This window comes from Eucyclogobius newberryi, unplaced genomic scaffold (genome assembly GCF_026437365.1).
Source record: "Eucyclogobius newberryi isolate DKJ021-1_F unplaced genomic scaffold, fEucNew1.0.hap1 SCAF_5, whole genome shotgun sequence".
NCBI lineage: Eukaryota > Metazoa > Chordata > Actinopteri > Gobiiformes > Gobiidae > Eucyclogobius > Eucyclogobius newberryi.
In genome coordinates, this window is record NW_027316167.1 from 17,035,864 (window position 1) to 17,062,133 (window position 26,270).

The window sequence follows — 26,270 nt, forward strand, 5'->3', positions numbered from 1 at the left end:
TGTGCCATGTCTCTACCATTCTCTCATCTAAGGCCCGCGAGTGCCAGCTGGCGGCTGATTGTGCCCACTTGCACTATAATGATCATGCCAGCCAAGCTAGTTGGCACGCCACTACATATGATCTCCAGCCAAACAGCCCCATATGTAGTATATAGATATTTTCTGAATATCAGAATAATCAGCACCACAGTTCTGTGAGTTCACAAATATGCAATATATAACAGCAACAGACCACTAGGTGAAATTACACTGATACTCTGATTAAACAGTAGTTTAAAATCTGTATTTAGATTCACACTCTGTTTAAGGATGCAATGACATTACAACTAAAACTGTTGGTTTGCCCATTAGGTTAATAAGCCATAAATATATATAAATATATAACATTTTTATTTTTCTCACAATCACACTCACACAAGTTTTCTCCCTTCAAGTGATTGCTGTGTGCCGGAACCTTGTATTGTGATTTGTTTCATTGGGGAAGTTGAAGCTGCTGCACGGTCCGTCACTGAAACAGATCGTACCGGTGTCAGGTTTGTCAACACAGCTCTGCGAGGTTTACCCATGGGTTTACCCTGTAATAGTTTTGTTTAACTCACTCGTATGTTCTTAAATAAATGCGGATATACTTTTTATTCGGCACGGCTTTTCAAAAGCGGGTAAGTGTGTTGTATTTTTGACATAGTTCCTGCTTTAGCGCCTGTAACCTTGATAATGACAGTACTAATGTGTTCCACCACTATCTTATGTTGATGAGTTTGTTATGTTCAATAATATGTTATGTTATTGAAATGTTATGTCAGTCTAGCCTCTAAGCTAATAATAATATACATAAACATCAATATAAAAATAGACATGTTGCATTGTGACAGCAGTTGGCAGACAGCCTAGAAAACAAATAAAGTTTGTTTCAGGATCAATGTCTTACATATTACATATTTACTGTAGCTGTTAATTGACTTTTCAAGCTGTTTTATGTTGTTAATATACCGGTAATTATTAATCTGTATTTGCATATCTTTAATTCATTACAGACAAAACAAGAATACTTGACGGCGCTCTCTTGATACCTTCTTCAGTATAAGTACAGTCTTTTGGTCCCACCCAACCTCTTACAGTGCAGTTTGAGGGGGGTTGGGTGGAGTTGAGGGGGGTAATAAAGTCTAAAGTCTTAAGACATACAACTTCAGTGGGTGGCGGTAATGTAACACTTGGATACCAACTGCCATAAAACACCAAAGAAGAAGCATGTTGCCAGGATTTCAGCTTTCTGCTGCTACTTGTCACTCTCTAAAGTGGACTTGCACACAAGGGAAGTTCTCACATGGAAACTGGACTTTGGGAATACTGGCCTGGTATCTTAGAAATGGAGCTGTGAGAAATGTTCATAGATGGACAAAAAAGCCACCAAAACTAAAGGGCCCTGTGTTTGCCCGAGCTGCCTCATACGGAGACAAAACTGCAATTGTGGACGACAGTGGCAGTCACAGCTATAAACAACTGTACAGCAGCAGTTTGGGCCTGGCAGCTAGAATAACTGATGCTCTAAGTTGTGGCACAGGAGATGTCGGTGGTAAAAGAATATCCTTCCTTTGTGCCAATGACGCCTCCTACACAGTAGCACAGTGGGCTGCTTGGATATGTGGGGGGACAGCCGTGCCCCTGTACAGAAAACACCCTCCGTCTGAAATGGAGTACATCATTTCTGACTCCCAAAGCTCACTACTGGTGGCTGGACATAAATTAGCTGATAGACTGGAGCCTGTGGCACAGAAGTTGGGGCTTCCATGTCTGACTCTCCCGCCAACCTCTGACCTCGACAGTTTAAACGAGACTCATGAAAAAAGTACCATTAGTGACTGGGATGAAAGGTCAGCTATTATCATCTACACCAGTGGGACCACGGGACGCCCCAAAGGAGTCCTGCACACACACAGCACCATCCAAGCCATGGTAAACAAGTCACTTACTTATCATCACAGTTGAATTTGTAGATAAGTATTTATTTGCAGAATCAAATAAATCTTTACCTTTTATTATTAAGAAAATTAATTAGGAATCTTTAATTTATTTTTTTATAGGATATTTTCTTATTTTATTTTTAAGTCAACTAGCCGGACATTTTTTTCTATTGTACACTGAGACTTTTTAAATACATGACAGCTGGTCATCATCATGTTTTATGTCTACATTTCAGATATACCACTTTTTTTAATAGTCTAATATAATATGTTTGCAAACAGTAAGGAGGCAAGGAGAATGCACCAAAGTATCTGATTTCAATCATTGTTCCTGATAATTGGTTATTAGTTCCCTTTTCTCTGAATCTATTGAGCTTAAGTCTGAATGAAGCAGTAAATACTACAGTTTTATGCATGTGTCCTCCTGTCCTTCACCCTCAGATTCAGTGCCTGGTGTCTGAGTGGGCGTGGTCTAAAGATGATGTCATCTTGCACACTTTACCTCTTCATCACGTCCACGGCATCGTCAACAAACTGCTGTGTCCGCTGTCTGTCGGTGCCACCTGTGTCATGCTGCCCGAGTTCCAGCCTCAGAAGGTTCACACTCTTTTATTATTATTTACGACACCTCAACTTGTTTATACAAAAGTGACTTCAACATAATATTAATTTCTCCAAATTTATAACAACACAACAAACTTCCAACAGTTACTGAGGTTTACAGACAACAAAAATAGTTTGAAAGTAAAAAGTGCTTTGATTTACAAACACAACATTCAAATTATAATTCCACTATAACTACCACTATTACTTGTACATCCAGATGAAAAATACTGAAAGATTCATAATAGTTTCTGGCTTCCTAACCGACATATAAAACACACAACAATATGCAATGCCTCAGGATTTAATTTTCAACCACTCATCTGTTTTGTTTTGTTTTTGTGAATGTCTCTGTTACTAAATAGACGACTAGAACTTTTTGCCACTTTCGGAATTAATAAATGCCGTGCTCATTATGACTGATTGAACTATTGTTTCAAAAAAAACAACTGCCGGTTTTTGCGTCCTCTCTCCCTCGCTTGCTCCCTCTCTCGCTCCTTCACTCCTCCTTGCTCTATCAGTTTCTCCTCCTCCTCCTACTGCCTCTCCTTCCTTCCTGACTGTCAAACTAAGTGTTTGGGGCTCAGTGATGAATTGCCCTGTGTGGCTTTGTATCTGACCAATGCCGACTCACGGCAAGGGCTTAAGCAGCGGATCAATCGATGCTCTGACATTGAAGGATGATGCTGCTTGTTTGGCCCTTAGAGGGAGGGGGACAGAGGGTGCTAAGTGTGTCTCTGCATGTGTGTGTAGCCCTGACTTTGCTGTACCGAAAGTGTAGTTTCATACTTCTATTTGTTCTTTCAGTGTTTTGTAGCATATTGGTCATGACGTAAACAGGCTGAACATATGTATTTATCAACTGGGGTATTGCTTCACCGTATGAGCTATCAGTATGCTGCTGTTATCCCTGACCTTGTGCACTAAACCACCACCGCCCTCACTCTCTCTTAGAAAAAGCCTTTATTCTCCTGCTCCTGAAGTTACAGTACATTGATGAAGTGATCGATAGTCTGTCTCTTCTATCCCCTCAGATCTCTGAAGGGTAGCCTAGGCAGCAGAGGCCAATATTGATCTCTCCTGATTTTGCCTCCAGATAGTGACAGGAATTTTCAGTGGAAGAATCGTGATCTACTAAAGAGAAGATAAGTCTATTTCAAGTGAACACGTGTTGCCTGGGAAAAGATACCAAGTCCTTTGAGCTTAAAGGCGCAAAGGACGATTTTTTGGCGATTTGAGAACGCAGGCGGAAGTGCGCATGCGCACTCCCCCGTGCGGACTGTTACAACACACACGTGAGTTTGTTTATTAGTGCAACGGAGCGCATCGCATCTCTCGTCTCCCGTAGATTTCTGTCCACTTCTGCGTCAGCTCGAACTGTCTTTCTCCGTCTTCATTTTGCCCCGTACACTGAGGGAACTATATTATGATAGATCCATGCGCTTAGGCACGCGGAAATGTGGGGACGAACCGCACGCGGCTGCAGGTGAGCGGTAGGTGCGTTTTATGATTGATACGTGGCAAGACAAATGATTTATCCACGCCACGAGGAAATATGAAAAAAAAAAAAATGTTGAAAATTGGTCCATTCCACCTTTAAGGATCATTTGTTTTTATTGCTTTAAAAATATTGTTTGTTTGTTTGTTTTTATGTCTGGTATCAGCAGTAATGAAATGTGTTGTAGTTTATTTAATACATTAGTTAAATACTTTAAAATGTCAGTTCCATCATAGAACATAAAATAAATTTAATTTTATGTTTTTGGTCATTGATTTTTAGTTTTTAGTTGTTGTTTTTTTTGCAACAACACTTTATTATAATAATAATAATAATAATAATAATAATAATGCACTAAAATGCTAAGGCACTAATATAAAGGTTAATAAAATGGTTTACAATTTGAGTTTTTAAATTGTAGTCACATAGTATTTACTTTACTATCCATCAGACCTACATCCAAATGGAACAAACTGAACAATTCTTGCTTCTATACCTGCAAGGCTCCCTTACACATTCACTTTTTTTCTTTTTTTTTTTTTTTAATTAAATTACCTGTGTTATGCACCACTTGAGACAATACCACAACAAGTCAGTTCCAAGTATGGACTTATTACTTCACAACTTTAACTTAGAAACAAACAAAATTCACCAGGTTACTCGATCTGATATTAATAGTAATATTTAAAAAATAATAATAATAAAAATAGGGTTATATTTTTGTTTTATTTTCATAATTTAGTTGTAATTTATTATTATTTTGGTTTTGTCTAGTAACTTAATACACATGTTCTTTACACATTACTCAATTTTATCATAATTCCATGACACTTATAGAACTGTTGAGGGAATCTATTCTCCCCTCGCACACTTATTTTTGATGCAGTGCCTGAATCTTCTTTGTGCTGCACGTTCTTGTCCCTTTGGTGGAGGCCAACACTTTGACGGACATAAATTGCCTTCCTCTCCCCTGCAGACCGGCCAATGGTGGAAGCGCTCCACTGCACTTGATAGACACCAACCAGGAAGCTCAGGCCATGCTCGCTTAATAACCCATTTCTCTTCACTATTTTCTGCACATAGGTGGAGGAAAACATTTGAGATTGTCTTGTAATTTTGTTGTGAGTAATGGTTCTGGGGAAGATGATTGGGCTCTTGTCAAGTTTAATTATATTTCCTGCTCATTTATTTCGCTGTGTTTGTTTATTAAATGTAGACGATAGAAAAGCAGACCGTAATAGAGTGTGCAGAGTGGATAATAGATGTGTATAGAAAGAGGTGACTCAAAGGAGAAGTTTGGAAATTGGCCGTACATTAAGAAGGATGTGGTGGTGTTGGAGAGGAATGAGTATAGGCTGCGTGTGTGTTTTTCTGTGGGAGAGACGGCGGCTGAGGCAGTCAAGCAGGAAATTACGAAATGGAGAGAGGGGGTAAGTGAATATGAGATAGGACAAGAGGCAGAGGAGGAAGAGCAGGAGCTGTAGGGTCAAGAGATGAAAGCGGCAAAGGAAAAAGAAGCAGTTGGGAGGTAATAGGAGGTTTGAAAGTAGTGGTATACTCTGGGTATGTACACAGACCGCTGGGGAGGAGCATTGGTCTCTCCGGGGGTTCAGACCAGACTTGGAAAAGACTGCCTTTCACCTCTACTTAATTCAAGCTCCCGTATCTTCACGGTCTTCTGCCATGGAGCCAGACTGCAAGTTGAGCTGGGCTCAGTACCAAGAACTGGTCCCAATAATCTCACAGTCCCTATTTAATCAGATAAACCACCCAGTCCCCCCTTTTTCCCATACTGCGTTTGAGCGAGAGAGAGAGAGAGAGAGAGAGAGAGAGAGAGAGAGAGAGAGAGAGAGATATATATATCTATATATATCTATAACATGAACAAGAAGACAGACTCATTATGACAATAGTCATTTTTCTTTCTTCCAAAGTCTGAACTTGGCTCCAAACCACATGCTTTGACAAATAAGAGGCTCGATAAAAAAACGCTGAATATTGATGATCAGAAATGACTGAATCTCAATTTTAATTTGATTAATTGCACAGTCCTAACTACAGACAAAGGGGAGGTGCATGGTTGAACACCCATGTTTGCATAATTACATCTAGCCTGTGCAACATAAATTTATACGTCTTATTTATTATTAAATGCTTTACATACCTACCCATCAAGTGTTTGTCAATCATTAATTCACTTCCTCATTCACACTTATTGATGGAAAACGAGACACAGTAACAATGACACACAACAGTCACAAGGACACCACAGCACAAGTGGCCATTTAAGGGACTCTGCTAACCACCCAGTTATTTCACTGTACATATGTACTCTGATTTTGCATTCTGATTGGCAGCCGTTTTCCCAAGCTCTCGTGTCTTTTCTACTTTAGAGTTTGACTGCACAATGAAGGATGAGACGGTTATTTCAGTTTGTCAGTGTCTTAATTTGAGCTGCATCACAGTGTATGTTTATGTGCATCGGCCACAGTAAAGAGATCTTTGATATGGAGGCAAAAGTGTCTCCTTCAGCTGCAGACACATTTGTCACAAGTGTCCACTCGGAGCCCTACAGCACTCCCGGGTTTTCTTCTCCCTGACCTTTACAAATCTTGGCTCTTTCTTTCACTTCTTGGCTACGGGTTGACAGCTTTTACACGAGCACTGCTGTCTGGATTTCACTTTGCCATGTACTTCAAAGTTTATAGATAGATATAAGTTCTCTTTAGGGGAAAATTAGGTGATATGAAAATAACGCATGCATCAAAAATGTATCTGTTAAGCTATTGAATTTTTATGATCGTGCTTCTTTGTAAACCTTAAAAATGCAGTTGCTGTAAATTATTTGCTTGCACAATATTGGTTTTCTTATATTTCAAATGTCAATACTTGATTATCTAGTGCATTTATTAGATGCTCATTTCGGAAACCTTGTGTCTTCTTGTATGCATATGCAGGTGTGGGAGAGGCTGCTCAGCTCCAAGGCTCCGCGGGTAAATGTGTTCATGGCCGTACCAACAGTCTACTCCAAACTCATCCAGTATTATGATCAGCACTTCACACAGTCTCATGTCAGGGACTTTGTCAAAGCCATCTGCAAAGAGAGGATCAGGTACAGGCTGCATGATCAACATTAAATATGCTTCTGAGGGACAAAACACTCAAAAGTGAATGTTTATGAAAGTTCAGTATAGGCTGATTTAAAATATGTATTTCAGCTTATGTTTTTTTCATATTTGGATTTGTTATGTACAGTATGTGTTTAATTTGAATAACTCCAAATGATTGCCATAACTGGTAAAATAATCTCCACTAAACCAAAATAACTAGATATATTGATTATGTGTAGGATGAAACGGAGCCTCACATCTCTACTTCTACCCCTTTAAAGGTGCACTATGTACCTTTTTGGTGTATGACATTAAACGTGTCATACGGTAATACTTGTTGTCTAAAAGAAGACAAGCAGGTGGCACCACTAGGCCGAGTTACAGATCTGTGGAGATGTGTATTATTTAGCAGTTAGAGGTGACAATAGAATATACTGAAATAATGATACAGTTAAGAATGTTAGTTTGAAGATAAAGATACATTGAAATATTGGGTTGATTGTTTATAATAAAAATACTGCAAAAAGAGCCAATAAAAATCTAAATGGAACAAACTTAGGTCGCAATATTTCAAACCAGGGTGATAGTTTTGCAATGTAATGTACAGTAATTTAAAATGTTACTTAAACCTCAAATAATATTTGTTAAGTTTTTGCACATTGTCATTTGACTTAATATTGCCTAAAGTCTGAAAATCTTTCAGGATACTAATTTTTGTGAATATCACCCAGCCACATGAGCAAAAGAAACATTATGAATACACTGAAGATAGATTTATTTACTTCCACAAAACATCTCCATAGATATAAGAAGATGGCAGACCTCGCACCAGAAAAGTTACATAGTTTAACAATACATCTGTTGCTAGACTACAGAGTACTCATTTACCTGTACCTTTTCTTTTTTCTAGATAAATCACAACTTGCATTTTCAGTATTTTTTCCCCTTGAGACATTAGTTGATTGCTGACAAAGATTAACTACGTCTTATTCCGGCGCTGAAGATGCCTAATAAACCGAAGCCTATATAATTTGAGTGCATCTCCATTACCTCCATTATTCATATGACACACTATGGTTGCTTTTCTAAACCTCTCTCCCGTCGTGTCTCTTATCTTCAGGCTGATGGTGTCTGGTTCAGCAGCTCTGCCTCTTCCCACTCTGCAGCGCTGGGAGGAGATTACCGGACACACGCTGCTCGAACGCTACGGCATGACAGAGATAGGAATGGCACTGTCAAACCCGCTCAAGGGCCCACGCATCCCAGGTACACCACACCGACAGCACTGGATATTTTGTCTTTAGATGAAATAAAGTAAAGATGCGATCGCTGACAAGCTAATGTTGACACTCTAACATTTATTTTGAAGTCAAACTCAAAACTTCTCAAAACTCAAATTAGCTGATAGCTAATCCATTTCTCAAAACTAATCTGGCATTTATGCACTTACAGATGTTTCCTGGCACAAAAATACATTGAAAATTAATTCATTCTTACTGCTCGCCTCTCCACAGATCTGACCTGTAACTTGACCTTGTGTCGCCATATGCTTGTTTCCATGAAGATAGACTGAGTTTAATGATATAGTGTGCAACATCTCAAAGCAATAACATTTCCTTAAAAGTTATATACCTTTTTCTAAGTCAAGTCCCAAATAAGGCAAAAAGAGTAATGAAGTTATGCCATAATTATAATGTGTATAAAAACTGCTCAGGAATGAATGAAGAGGCATACATTTAATTTAGTAATAAAGAGCAATTAAACATCTAGAGATAATGTATATCTTAAATTACCACAATTATCTAAAATGTTCTCTTGAGAAGTACTACTGTTTGTGTTGACGACTAATTAGCATCTCGTAACACATGACTTCTGAAGAAATACAGAAATTATGATTATCAATCAACAAACCTGTAATTTGTGTTTTTCCACCGTAATCAATTTGTTTTCAGTACACGTACCGACACAGTTGTGGTGCAGCTGGGAAAGATTGTGATTGCAATCCTTCATAAAAACACTATTTTCGCATAGGTTTGTAAAAAAAAAACATTTATTGGTTAATATGCTCACGTCAGCCACAAGGGGTCATTAATTAAAGAGCTGCTTTGGCTTTGTGGCTCCACTGTACTGAGCATTTACCCCAGAATCAAGTCTTTGGTTTGGCCAAGATTGAAGCCTTGTACTATGATTTCATTTGGTCTAAAAATCTTTGTTGATGGAAGCAACTACAAAAACAAGACTAGCATTAATTGGCAGCGTCATTAATTACTAATGAGTGATTCTGGATTTTCTGTAGTTTCTCATTTATCATGTACTGACACGAAACAAAAACATGGATACTTACTGTGAGCGGGCTCGCCTCTCCACAGAGCTGACTGGCCTTACTTTAAAAACATATTGTGGATTATTCTGTACTTTCAGATCAGCCAAAAAGTTTTTTCCCTTTATACCATCTATAATAGTTCAGTTGTATTTATTTTTATCGCCACAAAAGCTTTCAACTGATCTATCAATTCAAGTCCCTCTACTTCCCATCCTCTTCCCTCCATATTTTTTTGATGCTCGTCATTTCTCCCTGGTGCGGTGTCAACTTAAACCCCTAAATCCCAACATCTCCTCCCTCTGATGTTCTCCAAAACAAAGTTGACGTGTGGAAATGGGGTCAGACGCACTTCTCCTCATCTCTTACCTTGCCTCGCCTTCGTTCCTTGCTCCCTGGTTCCCTTGCTGACTCTCCCTCCCACTTCCTGGTAATGCTAATTAGCCTCGCAAGTGGTTTGGGTAATGCCCCGTGCGCGTGTTTTGTTCAGGATATTATTGTGCTGCTCTTGTTTTGCTTGTCAAGTATCTCAGCATAAACTGCGCTGGCTTTGTTTGATTCCTCTCAGATGATTATTAAGAATGGCTTTGAGAGGTCTGCGGTTGTATTGATGTTTCCAGTGCAGAAAAAAACATTTGCGCAAGGTGTGTGTGCGTGTGTGTGTGTGTGGGGGGGGGAGCATCATCTGTGCCTGTTTGAGTCAATGCGTTCCTGTCTTGTCTTTAAGTAGGTTAAAGCAGATCAATAGCAACCACAGGAAACACTCTCTGAAGAGCAGTGGAGACCGGAGAAGAGTCCACACAAACACATGCACCTTTATTTTTGTATCTGTGCTCACCATCAACTACATTAGCTGGGCTCTTAATACATTTACAGACCATATTTTAATGTAGTTTTTATTTGGGGCATTAAAATGTCCTGAATTTGTTGTGCGCCTTCCTTTACCGTTTTGGGACATCTCATATTAACCACAGTGTTTTCTAGGTCACGTTGCCCTTGTTAAGATGTAAATATGCTAGATGCCTTCATCCCAGTTCCGTCTCTCATTGACAGTGCCCCAAGTATTTTTATACTTCTATTTTCAGATGATTTTTCCTCTGTAAATTCTAGAAACTGGTTGCTAATTGGATAAATAAATGCTGCATAATTTACTTTTAAAAGACCGAACAATAATAATTTTATCTTTCCCCATTTCAACTAAACAATTCTGGCCTAATTGAGGCCTGATATATTGAATATTCACTGTCTATTGCCATCTGCTCACTATAAAAATATGTGTGCACTTTCAAGTTGGGTGCCATTTTATCTTGACAAGACGGAAAGAAAACAGTGATGAGATGGGAGGAAGAATGTGCAGTTCTGAGAGTTTAGCTACAAATGGATTTTTGTGATTTTTGTCAGAGAGAAACTGGAGGCAGTTTTTGTCATTTTGCCACTGGTGAAACGGCCACAAGGCGAGATTACTCTGTGCACACCACTTCACCCCAATACAAGGAGAGTGACCCTGGATTTATCAGGAGTTATGGAGGCTGATGTTTGGAGTTTCAAACTTGTAGAGTATTGTGATTAGGCACAATGACATTCTTTCAGATTATTTAGTTTAATGACAGACCTTTTTGAAAATGTTTTTAAATCTAACCCACAAAGCAACAAGGGAGATGTATTTAGCTGAAAAACAATTTGCCTTTACTTATCTACTTAGTTAAGTGCATAAATATATATACCCCTAATTTGAAGTTTAGGCTGTTATCTTTTACAATTCATCACTCATTTATGTATGAAGACTCACCTGTAGAAATCACTGCAGCACTTAATTGGACTGGTTGACTGAAAAGTCACAGGCATTGCCAATCAGGGCCAAAGTGGATAGGATCAATATAAAGTAAGAAAATTGCTTTCTAATCAGGGCTTGACCTGTTCTTCTCTGAGAGAGCAGTGGTCTGTGAAATGGCATAATTGCTTGAAGGCAGCGGCGCAGATATATACCTTTAGAGAAAAGGCTCCTGACACACAAAGACCTTCCTTTGTACCTCCTGGTTATAATTACTTTACTCACATTTTCACACAGCACAAATTAAAACTGCGGGTTATTTCATTATGTACGGGGTTTCCTGTGCTCTGCCTTCTGCCGTCATTTTAATAGATCTGTTTAAACATCACAGCAGAATGATTAATGAAGTATGCTCCTCTTTTATTTATAAATTTATACATACATACATATAATATGTTTTGCCTCCAGGAGCTGTTGGATGTCCTCTTCCTGGTGTGGAGGTCCGTATTGCCATGAATAACTCCATCAACACCACTATTGCAGAAGGCACCCACAGAGAAACTCGGGTAAACACACAAACCTGCCGTTTAAGCTCCCATCTGTGTCCAGAGGTTCTGAACCTCAACTTGATTTTCCAGAAAGTTTAACATGTTCAAGTTACGCTAACCATACAACACATTCATCACCGGTACAGAAAATAAATTACTTCCAGAACATTTTAAAGCCAGTCTTACTCTGTGACATTGGCGTGATCTTTTCCTCTCCCAGGTGCGTCCCGGTCTTGAGGGTAAAGAGGGAGAGCTCCTGGTCCGTGGAGCGTCCGTCTTCAGGGAATACTGGAACAAGCCTCGGGAGACCACAGAGTCCTTCACCGTCGATGGCTGGTTCAAAACAGGTACTCCACTCCCCGTCTCTGCAATTACACACATCACCATTAGCACTAATTGTTCTGCAATGATCTGTTACAAGGATTAACAAGTGTAAGAAAGTTGTCCGTAATTGATGATTGGGCAAGCTTAAAAAAACAGAAGGAAACTCTAGAGGCACGCGCAGAAACTGAACTCGTTTTCGGGAGCGCTGAGCGAGTGATAAATGGACGTTGTGTGTTTTTGTTGCTGCATTTTTCCTCCTAAGTGCTTGTGACTGCTCTGGGCTTTGAGGAACCAGGCCTTGCTCGTCCTCTTTCTATCCGTGTGTGGCTCTGTGCAGAGAAAAGCTGCCTCTGCTCTCCCTACAGTCCAGCACTTTTGCCTCCGCGCCCCCCAAAGGAATTCCTCTTAACTGCTGTGCCACCGGGAGCTCCGCGTTTGGATGGGGAAACTTCAGATTGTCACATAAAATAAAAAGCGCCCCCGGCAAAAAGAATAGGGGCGAAAAGTTTGAATTATTGAGTGTGGGCACACGGTAAAGCGGAGGGCTTGGAAAGAGCAAGGCAAGCAGGGTGACACGCCACGTCCCACGGAGAATTGAGACGGCAATGTGGAGCCGGTGGTGGTCGAGGAGAGGGAGGAGGAGAGAGACAGGCAGGGTAGAGTGTGTTTAATTGGCTTTGCAGGCTAGAAGGACAGCAGATCCAGAGCCCAGCATGCCACTGTCACACTCCATTACAGCCAGTGGCCACATAATGAGAGGCAGCGCAATCAGCTTCCCACAGACCAGAGCCTCCAGCGCAGGCACAAACGCACTGTGCAGTGGTGAGCGAGAGGAGAAGAGCGTCACCACCAAGTCCATCCACCTGTCTCTGCTGCATGTTCCTCTCAGACACTGCCAGGGAGTACAGCAGGCTTCAGCCAACTTTATTCTGAGAAGCAAATGTGTTATTCTCTATTTCCGGCTCTTTCCAAGACATTTCAAGTTACATTTATAATATGCAGTTTAGTGTGAATCGCTTTTAATGGCCATGTGTGCTTTATTGAAATGGTCCGAAAATTTCAGTTTTTACTTTATTTCAGGAACCTATTTCCTTCTTTTTGAGTTTAAGGAAATTGATTGGTCCTGATTTTTCAATGTTACTCAAAGAAAAAAGCAGTGATGAATCAATGCTTTAAACCAAACTAAATTCATATTTTAGGACTGGAAGAATACCACCGTTCTTAGGGAATATTTTAGCATTTTTAGACAAAAAAATCTTTTGCTGCTTCACATTGTATAAAGTGGTTAGTAGAGCTGCACAATTTGGGGGAAAAAATATCTCATTAGTAAGTATTTATTTAGATTTAAATGTATGATTTATATTTTAATAATATTATTCTGTTCAAAGTTCCCTTTTCAAAATTTAAAAAAATACATCCAGGAGAACTGACAAAAAGACTGAAATAGGCCTATGAGCCTAATAAAATAATGACATGATGTATGTTTGAACAGCTTTAAACTGCAGGGTTTTAGTTGTTTATGCCCAATAAGAGAGGACATTTCATTTGTGAAAGAAATTATGGTATTTAAAAAATAGCAGCCTTTGCTAATTGCATCGATTCAAATTGCAAATCTTGCAGCCCTAGTGGTTAGTTAGTATAGAGCACCACCCAAAATCTTAATAATCTTAATTAGTACATTTAAGGTTGAATATTGAAGACACACTACACTTGAAAGTTAAACTATAGCATATTTGGAAAAGTTATGGTTTAGGTTTCATCGATGGCGCTGTAAGATAAAAATATGGAGGAAAATATCTGTGTAAAGTGGAAGTAAATAATAAGACAAGTTAAACATAATACCTACCTACTTTTTTTTTAAATTTTACTTTTAATTAAACATGTAGGTGAATAACAAGGATAACTTTAAATTATTCTGTTCTTCCACTATTGTCTATATCCAAGTGTCAGACGCTCATCAAATTCTCAAATAAACTGAAATGTTCAGACCCCATATCGTCGGGGACACAGCGCGTTAATCTTGATGTGAGAGCAGATTGTTGCCTCGTGGTTGAAGAGTCTTAATGTTCACTTGAGCTACCTGGCTGCTCTGTGACACCTGCACCTTTCCCCTTGCACCTGCTCCCTGTTTCACACTCCACTCCAGCGCTCTTTCCAACTGTCTCGTCCTCTCACTGCGACTGACGTGATAACTCTGGGTTCAACTCGCGTCAGTTTAAAGGCGTCTCTCCATTTCTTATCATGCTCGAAGTGGATGTAAACAAGATGAAACCATATGTCTTGTAGTTCAAGTAACAGTTGGTATTCTTCACAGAGCTAAAATGTATTTAAGGGGTTTTAATACAGCCTTTTCAAGAAATTTTTTATTGTATTTTATGTTATTACACTATAGCTTCAAGAGAATACTGTTCAGACATTGAGAAAAAAACATGAATCATCGTCTTTCAATCAAAAGCATTATCTGATATCCAATATTTGACTTGCTGTTGTGTTGATAATTTTATTGTTCGACTCGTCATTATTTCTCTTGTACATTGAGACTTTTTAAATGTATTTTCAGCCAAATAAAGGTGGAAATATGTTGACAGAATGCTTCTAGATAGAGATTATTTATGAATAAAGTGTATTATTATACTAAATTCACTGGCATAAACGGCCGACGCTGCATTGAATACATACATTAATATATTAAATGCAATGATTAAAAAATGCTTTAGAAAAACACTCCACTTGTTTCCATATGACACATCTTAACATAAACACATTCTTTATACATAAAACATTAAGCTCCTGTCATTTTAAAATAGTCTGCAAATATATACTATTTGAATCCTCTTGAGGTTGGAAAAATGATAGTGTTTGGCAGGCGCACAATACAAGATAAACGGTGAGGCAAAGAAAGCTATTAAAGCAGACTGACAGGCAAAGAGGGGAGAGGCGGGAGGGATGCGGCCAGAGAAAGTTGTGAATAAGGAGTGTGGAGTTTAGATCGATAGTTGGACAGAGGTGTAGCGAGCGTTTGGAGGGTCCGGGTGAGTGGCAGCGCGATAGAGGAGCTGTCACCCTCTAAGTGCGCTCTCCTTCTCACATCTCCACCACATCTCACCACATTGATCATCTCACATGGGTTTTCTATTTCTGCGCACAACAGTCAGCCGTGGCCCACAACTACATGACAGTGTGTCTTTATGTGGGGCTAAAGCACTCAACCGACCAAGTGCAGTCAAACAAAGTGGACATTTTGGTCATAATATTTCCTCTTCATACTGTAGACTCGATGGTAAAACTAGGATTGATCGGCACTAAATGTGGGGGTGGAGTAGAAGAGCTAACCACAAAGTCGCGATGCATAAATCATTTTAATGTGTGGTCTTGTTTTTACCACTATAAAAAGTACCCTGAAGTGACCTCCGATCTCAATTCTCAACAAGTTATATCACAATCTACTCGAAAGATCAGTTTGAAGAGTCACGATTTGCAAATAGCATCATCTCTTCCTGTAAAATATCTGCTAACCCTGATCTACTGTAGTTAAAAGATTTCCAGAAATAAATGCATTATTGTACATTTCAGTTCATCTCAAATGTTAATGCTCTTGGACATGTGTAAAATTTGAACTTTGAACAAAATTCCACAATCAAAACATAAATTGAAAATCTAATCATAATTGTAATGCTTTTCAGGATAAATCACAACTAGATGTTTATAAAAATCGTTCAGCCCTAACTTACGTATTACATTACGTATAGTAACTCTTCTGGTCAAAATATGTGGAGAAAACCAAGAATGCATGTTTTTTGCAACAAAAAGAAAAACAAAACAAAAACATTAATTTGATCTTGATCAAAATCTACAATATTTATACCATACTGTGGAACATCTAAGGTAATAACATCAAGCAAGTTGTGGACTCCCTACTAGAAAACCAGCTACTTATATTGTGCACCTTAAGTTTACATAAAACAAACTTTAAAACAACTCTTTTGTCTGTTGATCTCAGAATTTGACTCTGGATTTAAAACAAGAAATCTCCAGAGATAAATATCACAGCGTTGTGTGATTTGACAGCCTGTACCACAGGTTGCTATAGGTTACAATGCTTATTTGCTCACACATACTTGGTTGAAGTTTTAAACGCCTTTCTTTGTTTTAATTTCCTAATTGCCTTTGGTTTCTGGTAAAATGTCTTGTCTTGCGTTAAATACTGCGGTGTCAGACACAATAGGCTTTTGTTCTTTTTGTCTCTCCCGTCCCACTCTTCGGTTTGATGTGCCAACTACTAAAAATAGTGCTTTGAGTTTGAAAACCAGCCATGCTAAACACTAATGATCCAAGCTTCAGTTGATCCGTCTTGCTTGACTCGTATCGCATTTATGAGCTCGGGAGCTGGAGAATACAAACAGCATTTAAGTGGTTTTCTTGATGAACATTTCAGATCTAAGACAGACATCAATCCAGCAGTTCATCTTGTTATCTGCTCCTGGAGAGGCATCCTAGCAAGGATTATAATCAGGAACATTAACATAAAGCAATCTTAGCTCTTTTAATTGCATTATATTAAACAAATTAGATCAACCATCCAAGTGCAAAGTGCTTTCTTGTAAGATATTAATTACTAAAAAAAGGAGCCCTCACAAAAGTTAAGGATGATAAATAATGTCATAGCTAAGATTTCTCTGCATGGCTGTCTGTTATTTATCCTCATTAACTCTTCCATCTCAGGCCTGCAGCTTTAATGTGTGACATTAATATTCATATATGCTAAGTGTTTACAGTCTGACTGAGGCGGCTCTGTAAGACCTCTCTCGTTTGGAGGCACAGGCTCCGTCGCTTCAGTAATGGAGGGCACTCACCGCAGATCATGGCCGCGCTCAGGTGAAAGACAGGGACGCCACTCGTACCTGTGCAGAGCAAAACAAACTACTCTTGCATTCGAAAGTGGCTCGAGAGCAAAAACATGCAGCGATGGAGAATCAACATGAAAACTAAACAACATAACATTTTGATGAGCATCTTCAAATCTTTATTTCATACACAGATGATAGACTTATGCTGACTTTAAATAAGTATTGCATTTTTAGTTTTTGCTTGTTTGTCTTTTAATTATTTAATATGTAATTTTGTGTGAATATGTTAAATAAATTTGTAACTTATATATTAAGTAAATTAAAGCTGCAGTATAATATGTTATTTGATGTATTTCCATTGATTTTAATTATAAACTTTGATAATCACTCTGCAATCTGAGTAATCCTAAATAACTATAGAGACAATAAAGATAAGATGAACATGTAAATCAAATAGATTTGTAGTAGAGGACTTTAAAGTTAGGATTAGATTGATTATAGTTTTTAAATAATTTTGAGCTTTTTATTTTACACAGTGCCAAAAGATTTACATGAGAGAAGACAGATGAAGGAAAAGCATTCTGCAAATATTCTTAGTACTTTTTTGTGGTGAATTTGCTTTGCTGTCTCTATATAGCTAGTATGAGGAATATTTTAAACCAATATTTGTCTCTAATCTTTCTTTTTTTGTTATGCTAATCTTTCTCCGAGCATAATAATGAATAATCCGTAAAGCCACAATCTCATTCACACAGCGCTGGTCTCTCAGTGTGACAGTATTCTGCTGCTATCATTTCTCCATTCATCACTTTGCTGTTTGCAGGAGGCAGAATACCACAGACATCCCGAGGGCTGAGCTGTGTACAAAAACAAGTGCAGCGCGCCTCCATCCAGGTCACATTCACTTACAAATGCATCCACCACGTTCTTCTCTCTCACCTCCAGAACAAACGGGGCTCTGACAGACTAATGGATGGTTACTGTCACCTCCAACCAGATTTTTTTGTGCATTTTCGGGGGTTGTCTGACACCTCTGGCAGTCGCGCCGCCGGCCGAAGAGCTGTTTTCGTGGAGTTGGCTTTGGCCTTTGTCACATGTCACACTCTGCCCTTTTGTTGTTACCTCCAGTGCCGAACATTTTGTCTCTGCACGTTGCATTCGGACAAAGAAATGGGTGTCCTTGTAAGATCTAAAGTGGTTGTGTGAAATATATTTACTGTGTGGGTGGGATAACAGATGTAAAGGTCTAACGCAGAGGCAGGTCATTGATAAGAAAAGATGTGAATACATTGAAATGTGAGGTCAAGATGCACAAAGATCAAGGTGCACAGTTGTGGGATGGTTATGTGAGTGTTGTATAGGTGAGAGTTATGCTTTCACTGTAATCCTGCTCTCGGCTGTCAAGTATTTGGTGTAAAAGAAAGTATTAACAAATGCATATCCTATGTCTTTTCCCATAAATTTTTCTCACATATTTTGGTTCTCAAAAAGTAATAAATCTAGCATTTAGCACTTTAAGGTTCCATTCAAATGTAAAGAGCGTTATAAATCAAATGTATTATTATTATTATTATAAATCTATCTGTACTTGAAAAGTATTCAGTATTGACAAAATGTACTATTATTTTGTAATTATTGTGTTTTGTATTTGTATTTTGTATTATCAGCAATAATAATAATACAAGTGTAATTGTGAAATTATCATTTTCAAATTACAGTTAAGTCTTAATGTCATTTTTTCCTGTCATAATGTCAAGTCCACTTTTCAATAATCACCCATTCTTCAGATGCTGAGCAAATGTGACATTAGCACAGTACAAAACAAAAAACTATTTGAAATACTACTTAAAATGGGTATTACATAATTTTGTCACCTTTTTTGTTTTCAACATGATTCTTAATACAAACCCTTAACTCTATCAGACGATGAAAACATTGTGACTAAATGTTCCGAGACCCAAAATGACTAATTTACAGATTTTATTACTAAATGAGAGTTAAGATGTCGGTTGCTTGGATTACTCTGCCTTTAAATCTGAGCGCCCTTCACATATGGCTGGTCAGCGTGGTGAAAGCTGTCATAAATAACAATAACTCTGATAAAGACATATTTGACAGCAGCACCAAAGAGATGCACAGTTTGAATGTACGTTTCACACACCAACAGGCCTGTGACTATTGAAGCTTGTTTAGAAAAACTCAATCATGCAATGTTCTGCTTTAACAAGCTTTAAAATCTCTATATAAAAAATGGTTCATCTGGATTTCTTTCAGTTCGCTGATGGTAAAAGTTTCTTCAGGGCCATTTGCTTGTTTTCTGAAAGACATGATAAAACTTTGCTGTCCTCCATCATTCGGTTAAAGTCTCAATCTGTTTTATTTTTTTTTTTTTCCTCTTCACACTGAGCGCGTTCACTTTCTTTAATGCCTCGGAATGAGATGAAAGCCCAGTGCAATTAGGCTTCTTATCGTTTTAATTAAGAAAGCCATTCGTCCATATCTGCCTCCGACGCCATAACACATAATGGCAGTGAGTCGCTTATGCCTGGAGTCGTGTTTGTGTGTTCTTGTGTGCATTTGTGTGTTGTGTGTGCACTCTTCTGACATGGTTCATATTAACGATCTCGCCCCTCTTCCCTTTTATCAGCCTGTGTTCTCCATCAAATTCCCACTTGTACCTCTCCAAACATGTTGTTGTAGTCCTCGTTATTTCAGTCTCTCAAAGAGCCAAGGTCAAAGAGTCGTGCCGAGGTGCTTCAAACTCCGCTGGAGAATGCTTTTGTCACGCGTTTCCTCATTAATGCTGCTTTCTTTTCTCTAAACATAAGCAGTCAAAAAGATTAGTTGTATCTCAGTGATGGTGATCGAAAACCCCCCTTCTCAAAGTTTAAATTGTATTGTTTCTCTGCATTATGTTAGTAATATGGTGGTCACAGTACTGCCGTTTTATGTGTCACTCTTTCTCTCCGGGGAATAGTGTAGGTTCATGTTGATATTTTTCATTATTCAGTCTTTCACATCTGAATTGCATTCCTAATACCAGTTTGTCATTTGTTTTCCTTTGCAGTGACATTTCTCTGTTTCACTAAATGGCATCTGTTTGCTGTCTGGCCTCACTGTGAAAGCTGCATTAGTGGTGTTAACACCAAACCAAGTTCTATCCTTCACTCTGCTCCTCTCAACCCTCCCTCCTCTCCCCATTACCCTGCCCTATCAGTGCGGAGCAGTGGTCTGTGAAGAAATTCCCAATATCTAAATTTACACACTGTATCAATCTTGTTTAATAGACTGGAAAGCTTATAGCCGGCGTGGCAAGCCGGCAGAGAGGGCAGCAGTGATAAATTGTGGGTGTGCAGGCGACAGCCGCCCGTGATGTATAATGAAATATTTATGATTTATCCCAGCTAATAAACTGAAATGAAGTGCGTGATGTATGGGAACAGATGGGCTCTGTATTGATGCTGAGGCATACAGGCAGAGGCTAAAGCAGACAGGAAGAAAGGTGGAGCAGAGGAAGTGGAGATGTGGTGAGCGATGCTCCACGGGCGCTGAATGAACGAGTTAGAGAGAAAATATGGAGTGCAAGAGTCAGAAAAAAGTGGTTTTGTGTTGGAGCTGGTGTCTGAAAAGTGCAGAGGAGATGAATGTAGAAGGCAGAGGAGGGAATAAATGAGATTAAATGATGGAAGAGAAGATAAAGAGAATGTGGCAGTTAGAGGCCACAGTCTGAATGTGAGTCTCCTCTGTATCAGGCAAAAGGACAACAGTGTTTATTTTATTGTTGTGGTATTATTGCGAAAGACTTTTTCTCAGTTAATCTTTGTTCTTTTTCTTCTGTTGTACATCTTGTAAATTCAGTTCAGTCTTAGGACTTTATAGTTTCAGAGTCATTGTTAGTTGACTGGCATGCTGTCAACTCACTCCACTGTTTCTATCTTTGAAGACTTCTAAAAAAATTAAAAAAAGTATATAAGCTCTTTTACACGCTTTGTGCTTCTGTCCCTTTGAGTATTTTCTTAATTTAGTAACAGAACATTGCTTTCATGTCACTGTCTACAGTCGACTCGATGATACATCAAAGCATCAGAATATTACAAATATTAAGAACATTAAGTAGCATCGTGGTTGGTTTTCCTCAGCGATTCTCTGTCCTAGCTCGCTTGTCCCTGACCTGTGACCTCATCTCACACATTTCTCTTTTAATTTGATTTTCTTTCTTTTTCCTGGCTGGCCGCAGATGTGGACGCAGCACCTGTAATAATCCTAAAAGACACCTTCCTGCATCTGCTCCATCCTCTGTCCATTTTCACTGTCTCCTCAGTCTCTCTCCTCTCATCCGTAGTGACCCATTTCCTGAGCTCATCGCACCCGGGCCCAGCTGAGCCCCATGTCCCACTACTATAACATCCCCCCCACATCCCTGTACCTCCACCCACCCGTCCCGCACCTGTCCGCCCCTCCAGTGTAAGGAAAGGGGGCTGGGGCTCTTAAGCCATCATCCATCCACTGCTCCAGCGCATGTGAGGAGACGCCCGAGGAGCAAAGCATTAGTAACTGTTCACATACTTACAGTCTAGACCAAGACTCTCTTACTGTGGATTAATAGATTTGGATAAAAATAGTGTATCATCGGAAATTGATTATTACTTCCTGCAATTCTTTTCTTTTTATACACTGGTTAAAGATGAGCTCAGCCTATTATCAACGCCGTTAGCCATTTTATTTTTCATGTATTGTTGAAGGGTCTTATTGAGGTGAAAATGGTTTGTTTTTTGCCGTCTCAACATACTGTAGAAGCTTTTACCTGGAGACAACAACACTATCCTGCACCTATTTGAAGCTTTTATTATTTCATTGAACCAACAGTCATAGATTTATATGGAATTGTAACTTAAACGGACATTTTTCCTAGGAACATACTTGAGCATCCATACTATACAATCTTGTACTTATGAAGATGAAAATGAAGCAAGATATTTATTCCTGGGTCTATTCATTACTCAGATTTGGGCATCTCAAATATGTACAATATACAAACATGTACAAATATGTACAACATACAATGTTTTCACACATTCACAAATGTGTGAAAAACTTGTAATGGATTTTTCCCCTTACATTAATGTGAGATAGCTACAAAATAAGTTACTGATTGATATCTCTAAATGTATGATGTTTTTCCTATTCACCTGCACTGTCTCGATCTTAAAACTAAAGATCACACTACATGCTGCTTCCTGAGTACACTATTTAAAATATATATACTATTTCTTTATATTTGCAGGTGACACCGCAGTCTACAGAGATGGCGTGTACTGGATCATGGGCCGCACCAGTGTAGACATCATCAAAAGTGGAGGCTACAAGATCAGTGCACTTGAAGTAGAGCGCCACCTGCTGGCTCATCCAGACATTATCGGTAATTACCATCGACTTTCATCTGATGCGTTTTAGCTTATTCATACCAATACTGAACTGTTAGAAAAGCAATGTAATAAATTAATTAATTTCTATGTCTTTACCCGTTCAGATGTGGCTGTGATTGGAGCTCCTGATGCTGTTTGGGGTCAGAAGGTCACTGCAGTGGTGCAGCTCCGGCAAGGGAAGAATCTGACTTTATCAGATTTAAAGATTTGGGCTCGGTAAATTGTTTTGTTTTTTGATACTGCTACATTCCATTATTTAAAGGCAGCCCATGTGTTTCCTCTTACCTTTACCTGAAAACAGGTGCCAGAGTTGTATATGGTCTGAACACCCAGTAAGGATGATGTCTCTAAATACTGGGCCACCTGCCACCTTTAAAAATGCTTTTCAGAAGCAGGTGTATTCCAACCTGTACCACCAGTGGAGACTGTGACCTGAATAAATAACAGCAGATTCATCATCCAGAAATCCACCAAAACCAAGAACAGCAAAGCCTAGAGCACAACACACTATTGTTTTAAACTGCCCTTGCATTTATTTACAACAAGTAATATAAAACATGCACCAAGTGTTGAGAAGTAATACAGTATTTTATTTTATTTTTCTTGTGCTAAGACATTCCTGAAACACATTTCCCTCTCAAAACAATGTTGGACCAAATTCACAAAATACTTTTGTAGCAAACACAAACAAGGACAAAAATGACAAATACCTACAGTTCAATTTCTGCACTTTGATATAAAATAATTTCTACTTCTGGAATTGGAGTGGCTTTCATTGACAGAAAATAATATCTCCATATTGTTTTATATTATCTCAGTAACAATATTTTGACAATGTTTTATCAATTCATCAAAGATGTTCTGGTAAATGTCTTTGTTAGGGTTCAGATCTAGCACAAAAGGGGACTGGATCATACAATGAACCTCAAAAAGTGCATGAACATTGCTCTTTATAGCCTTGTTCAGGAGATTACACTAGACACATACGTCGTGAAGCTAAAGTGTAGTTTCAGCCTGGAAGGACCACTCCTGTCTCACGTGTGCCACACCTTCACCGCCCTGCTGCTTTTGTGCTCAACATCTGCCAATCACCTTGTTTTAAACTCTGCCTCCTCCAGTTCAGCTCGCACAGCCCTCCTCCACCCCAGCACCACATTTTCAGAGTTTAATTTTAGTTTCAGGTTTTATTTTCACCACAAGTGTCTTGGCTGCGGGGGTAAGACTCCTGTCATATCCGACTCTGTACCTATTATAGATGAAGTATATGTCATTCTCTCCAATCTCCAATACAACAAATGTGGTACATCTCCCTCCTCTACTCAGGAATAACTTAAACTGAAACAAATGCCACACAGACAATAGGTTACTATAAAACTCATAGTCTAACATTCTTTTCCACGTTTTGTAAATGCCATAGTAGTGTATTTTTTCCATTGTAGACAGCTGGTGACAAATTTAGTTTTTCTCATCTTCACCTTTTCCGTCACCTTCACTCTACCATCTGTTTTGTCCTCACTGCTTTCCTTCCACATCCCACTAGTATCATTTATCTATATCGTGTGCAGCTCCATCGCTGTGGGCTCCATATGGTGCGGGGGCGGCTGGGTCTTACTGCTGCGGCCCTTTGCTGGTGACCCGGTACATTCGCGCCACGGGTGCAGCCAGTGGTCAGCCAGTGCCCAAACACGCTCCGAAACTGCTGCTACGGTTTCAGGGGGGGAGAGAGAGGCAGATAAAATGGGACATAAACAAGTGGACGGATGCTCACTCCTCAGTGCCCCGACTTCAACTGTCAGCCTCGATCGCCGTCATCGGATTGAACACAGGGAGAGCGCTATAGACGAAAACCGGTGGCACATTACGACAATATATGCTGTGTAGCTTTGTTCACTGAGTTAGCGACACATCTGCTCACAGGGGTGTTAGATGGCACCGCTATGAATCATTCCACCCGCGCACACCAAAGCATTAACACAGGACGTCACACATGCACACAAACAAACTAGGTTAAAGATAATAAAAAAGCCCCAGGCCTCAATCCTTGACGTAACAACTGAGCTCCCCAAACAGAAAAAAAAAAAAAAGACTTTTAATTATCCCTGCCGTCTGTTTTCCCCTGTATTATTGTTTTTTTTTTTTCTCTTCATAGTGGAGATATTGTTTCATGAAGAAAAGTGTCTGGGAGGCGAATGGGATATTAGGGAAGGGAGCTGCGGCGCACTGTTTGAAGGACATTGGTTTCCTTATCTAGTCTGCGCTGCCACAGGGCGAGCTTTTGTTTTGAAATTGTTTTGTGTTGTTGTTGTGTTGTTGTTGTTTTTCCTGTGGTAGCATTTGTGTGTGCATGTTTTTGTCTGCACACTCATCATTGTTGTCAGTGTGTCCTTGTGCTGTGCGTGAGTCTATGGGTTCTGCGTCTCTATTTTGGCTGGTCTGACCTCTATAGGGCTTGGGTTGTTTTTCAGGGAGCACATGGCGCCCTACACCATCCCCACAGGCCTGCTGCTGGTGGAGGAGATGCCCCGGAACCAAATGGGCAAGGTCAACAAGAAGGAACTGCTCAGGCACTTCTTCCATTGATCGGCGCGTTCAATGCAGACGGGACGCTGTATGGTTAGCATTACATCCAGACGTAACGTTTTATTTTACTCACACAAAACTATGAGTGGGAGGGACAGTTTTGGTTTATTATGTAGATAAACATTGTCAATGATCGTGTTTTACTATTAAGGAATTATTAACTTAATAAATTGTATTGGTTGTACATGGGGGATATAATCTGTAAATTGGTATCCTCCCGCCATAAACAAAAAGAAGAAGAGAAAGCCACGTTCGACACTTAAAGGAACTGTACGTTGCCTGTGCTCTTACTAGTTTAAGAAAGGAACTACAATCACAACTGGACTTGGGTTGCCAGTGCTTTAGCCTTTTAAGTAGTGAAGCAGTGAATATTCAAATCGATACGCGATACGACTTTTAGGTTTTGACATTTGACATTTAAACTGGCAACCCAACTGCGTGACTAATTTGAGCCTCGTTCTGCTTTGGATAATCATCTTTAGAACCAAAACACTAAATTATAACATAAACAACTTGCCATCATGTCCAAGGTTTTTGTAATTAAGAATAAATCAACACTAAGATTGTTAATCAGCATCACTATCACTTCAGCTAAAGCTATGTTTACCACACAGATGGGTCATGTTTATCAAATTTGAAATAGAAATAATATAATATCAAAAAGTCTAATTAGGTGTATTTTTTATGAGTGCAATTTCCAACCTTGAGTCTTTTTAAAAAGTAGTATCAAAGGGAAAAGCTAACTAATGATGCCAACGGTTGCCAGGGTCACATGTGGTACATAAAAACTGAACCAACAACATTTTGGTTACTGGGCCAATCCATCATGTTGAGATTGTCACAGATGATATTTTTAGCACACTATTACACAACAGAATTCTATGTAAGAGACTGAAAAAAGTTAATTGTAAATGTAGTCCCTTGCGCACACACAAGTGTATAATCGAGATACTTTTCCGAGGAGTGCGAATACACAGGTGTGAAGGGCCTGAAGCGACGCACAACTCCACAGCTGGACGCCCCACACTCCATATGACTAACCCAGCTCCACGTAGCCCTCTCACCTCTCCTCCTCCATCTCTGATTCTGCACTCAAAGTCTCACAGATTATACCAGCAACAACTTCACTGTAGACTTCTCAATGAGCCCTGGCCTGCTGCCAACAGCGAGAGAGAGAGAAAACAATGAAACTATAGAGAGCAGACTGAATGCAGCGCACGTGTATTGTTTTCATTCTACTGAAGATAAATTAACACATATTGCTCTGACACTGTGTTTGGCA

The 26,270-nt window shown here is 39.3% G+C and overlaps 1 protein-coding gene across 1 annotated transcript; it reads left to right on the forward strand.

Annotated features, from left to right (window-relative positions):
• Positions 1 to 1,233: 1,233 nt before the first annotated feature.
• acsf3 (acyl-CoA synthetase family member 3) lies at positions 1,234 to 26,170 on the forward strand. The gene is made up of 9 exons (XM_072465328.1): positions 1,234 to 1,953; positions 2,403 to 2,558; positions 7,020 to 7,174; positions 8,293 to 8,438; positions 11,732 to 11,829; positions 12,032 to 12,158; positions 22,267 to 22,401; positions 22,513 to 22,624; positions 24,874 to 26,170. Exons 1-9 carry the CDS (start codon positions 1,249 to 1,251, stop codon positions 24,986 to 24,988), a joined length of 1,749 nt encoding a protein of 582 aa, XP_072321429.1. The 5' UTR covers positions 1,234 to 1,248; the 3' UTR covers positions 24,989 to 26,170.
• Positions 26,171 to 26,270: the final 100 nt, after the last annotated feature.

Coding starts and splice junctions, on each gene's coding strand:
- acsf3 (XM_072465328.1), top strand. CDS start 1,249: ATGTTGCCAGGATTTCAGCTTTCTGCTGCTACTTGTCACTCTCTAAAG. Junction 1,954..2,402: donor ACAGCACCATCCAAGCCATG/GTAAACAAGTCA, acceptor CTTCACCCTCAG/ATTCAGTGCCTGGTGTCTGA. Junction 2,559..7,019: donor CCGAGTTCCAGCCTCAGAAG/GTTCACACTCTT, acceptor ATGCATATGCAG/GTGTGGGAGAGGCTGCTCAG.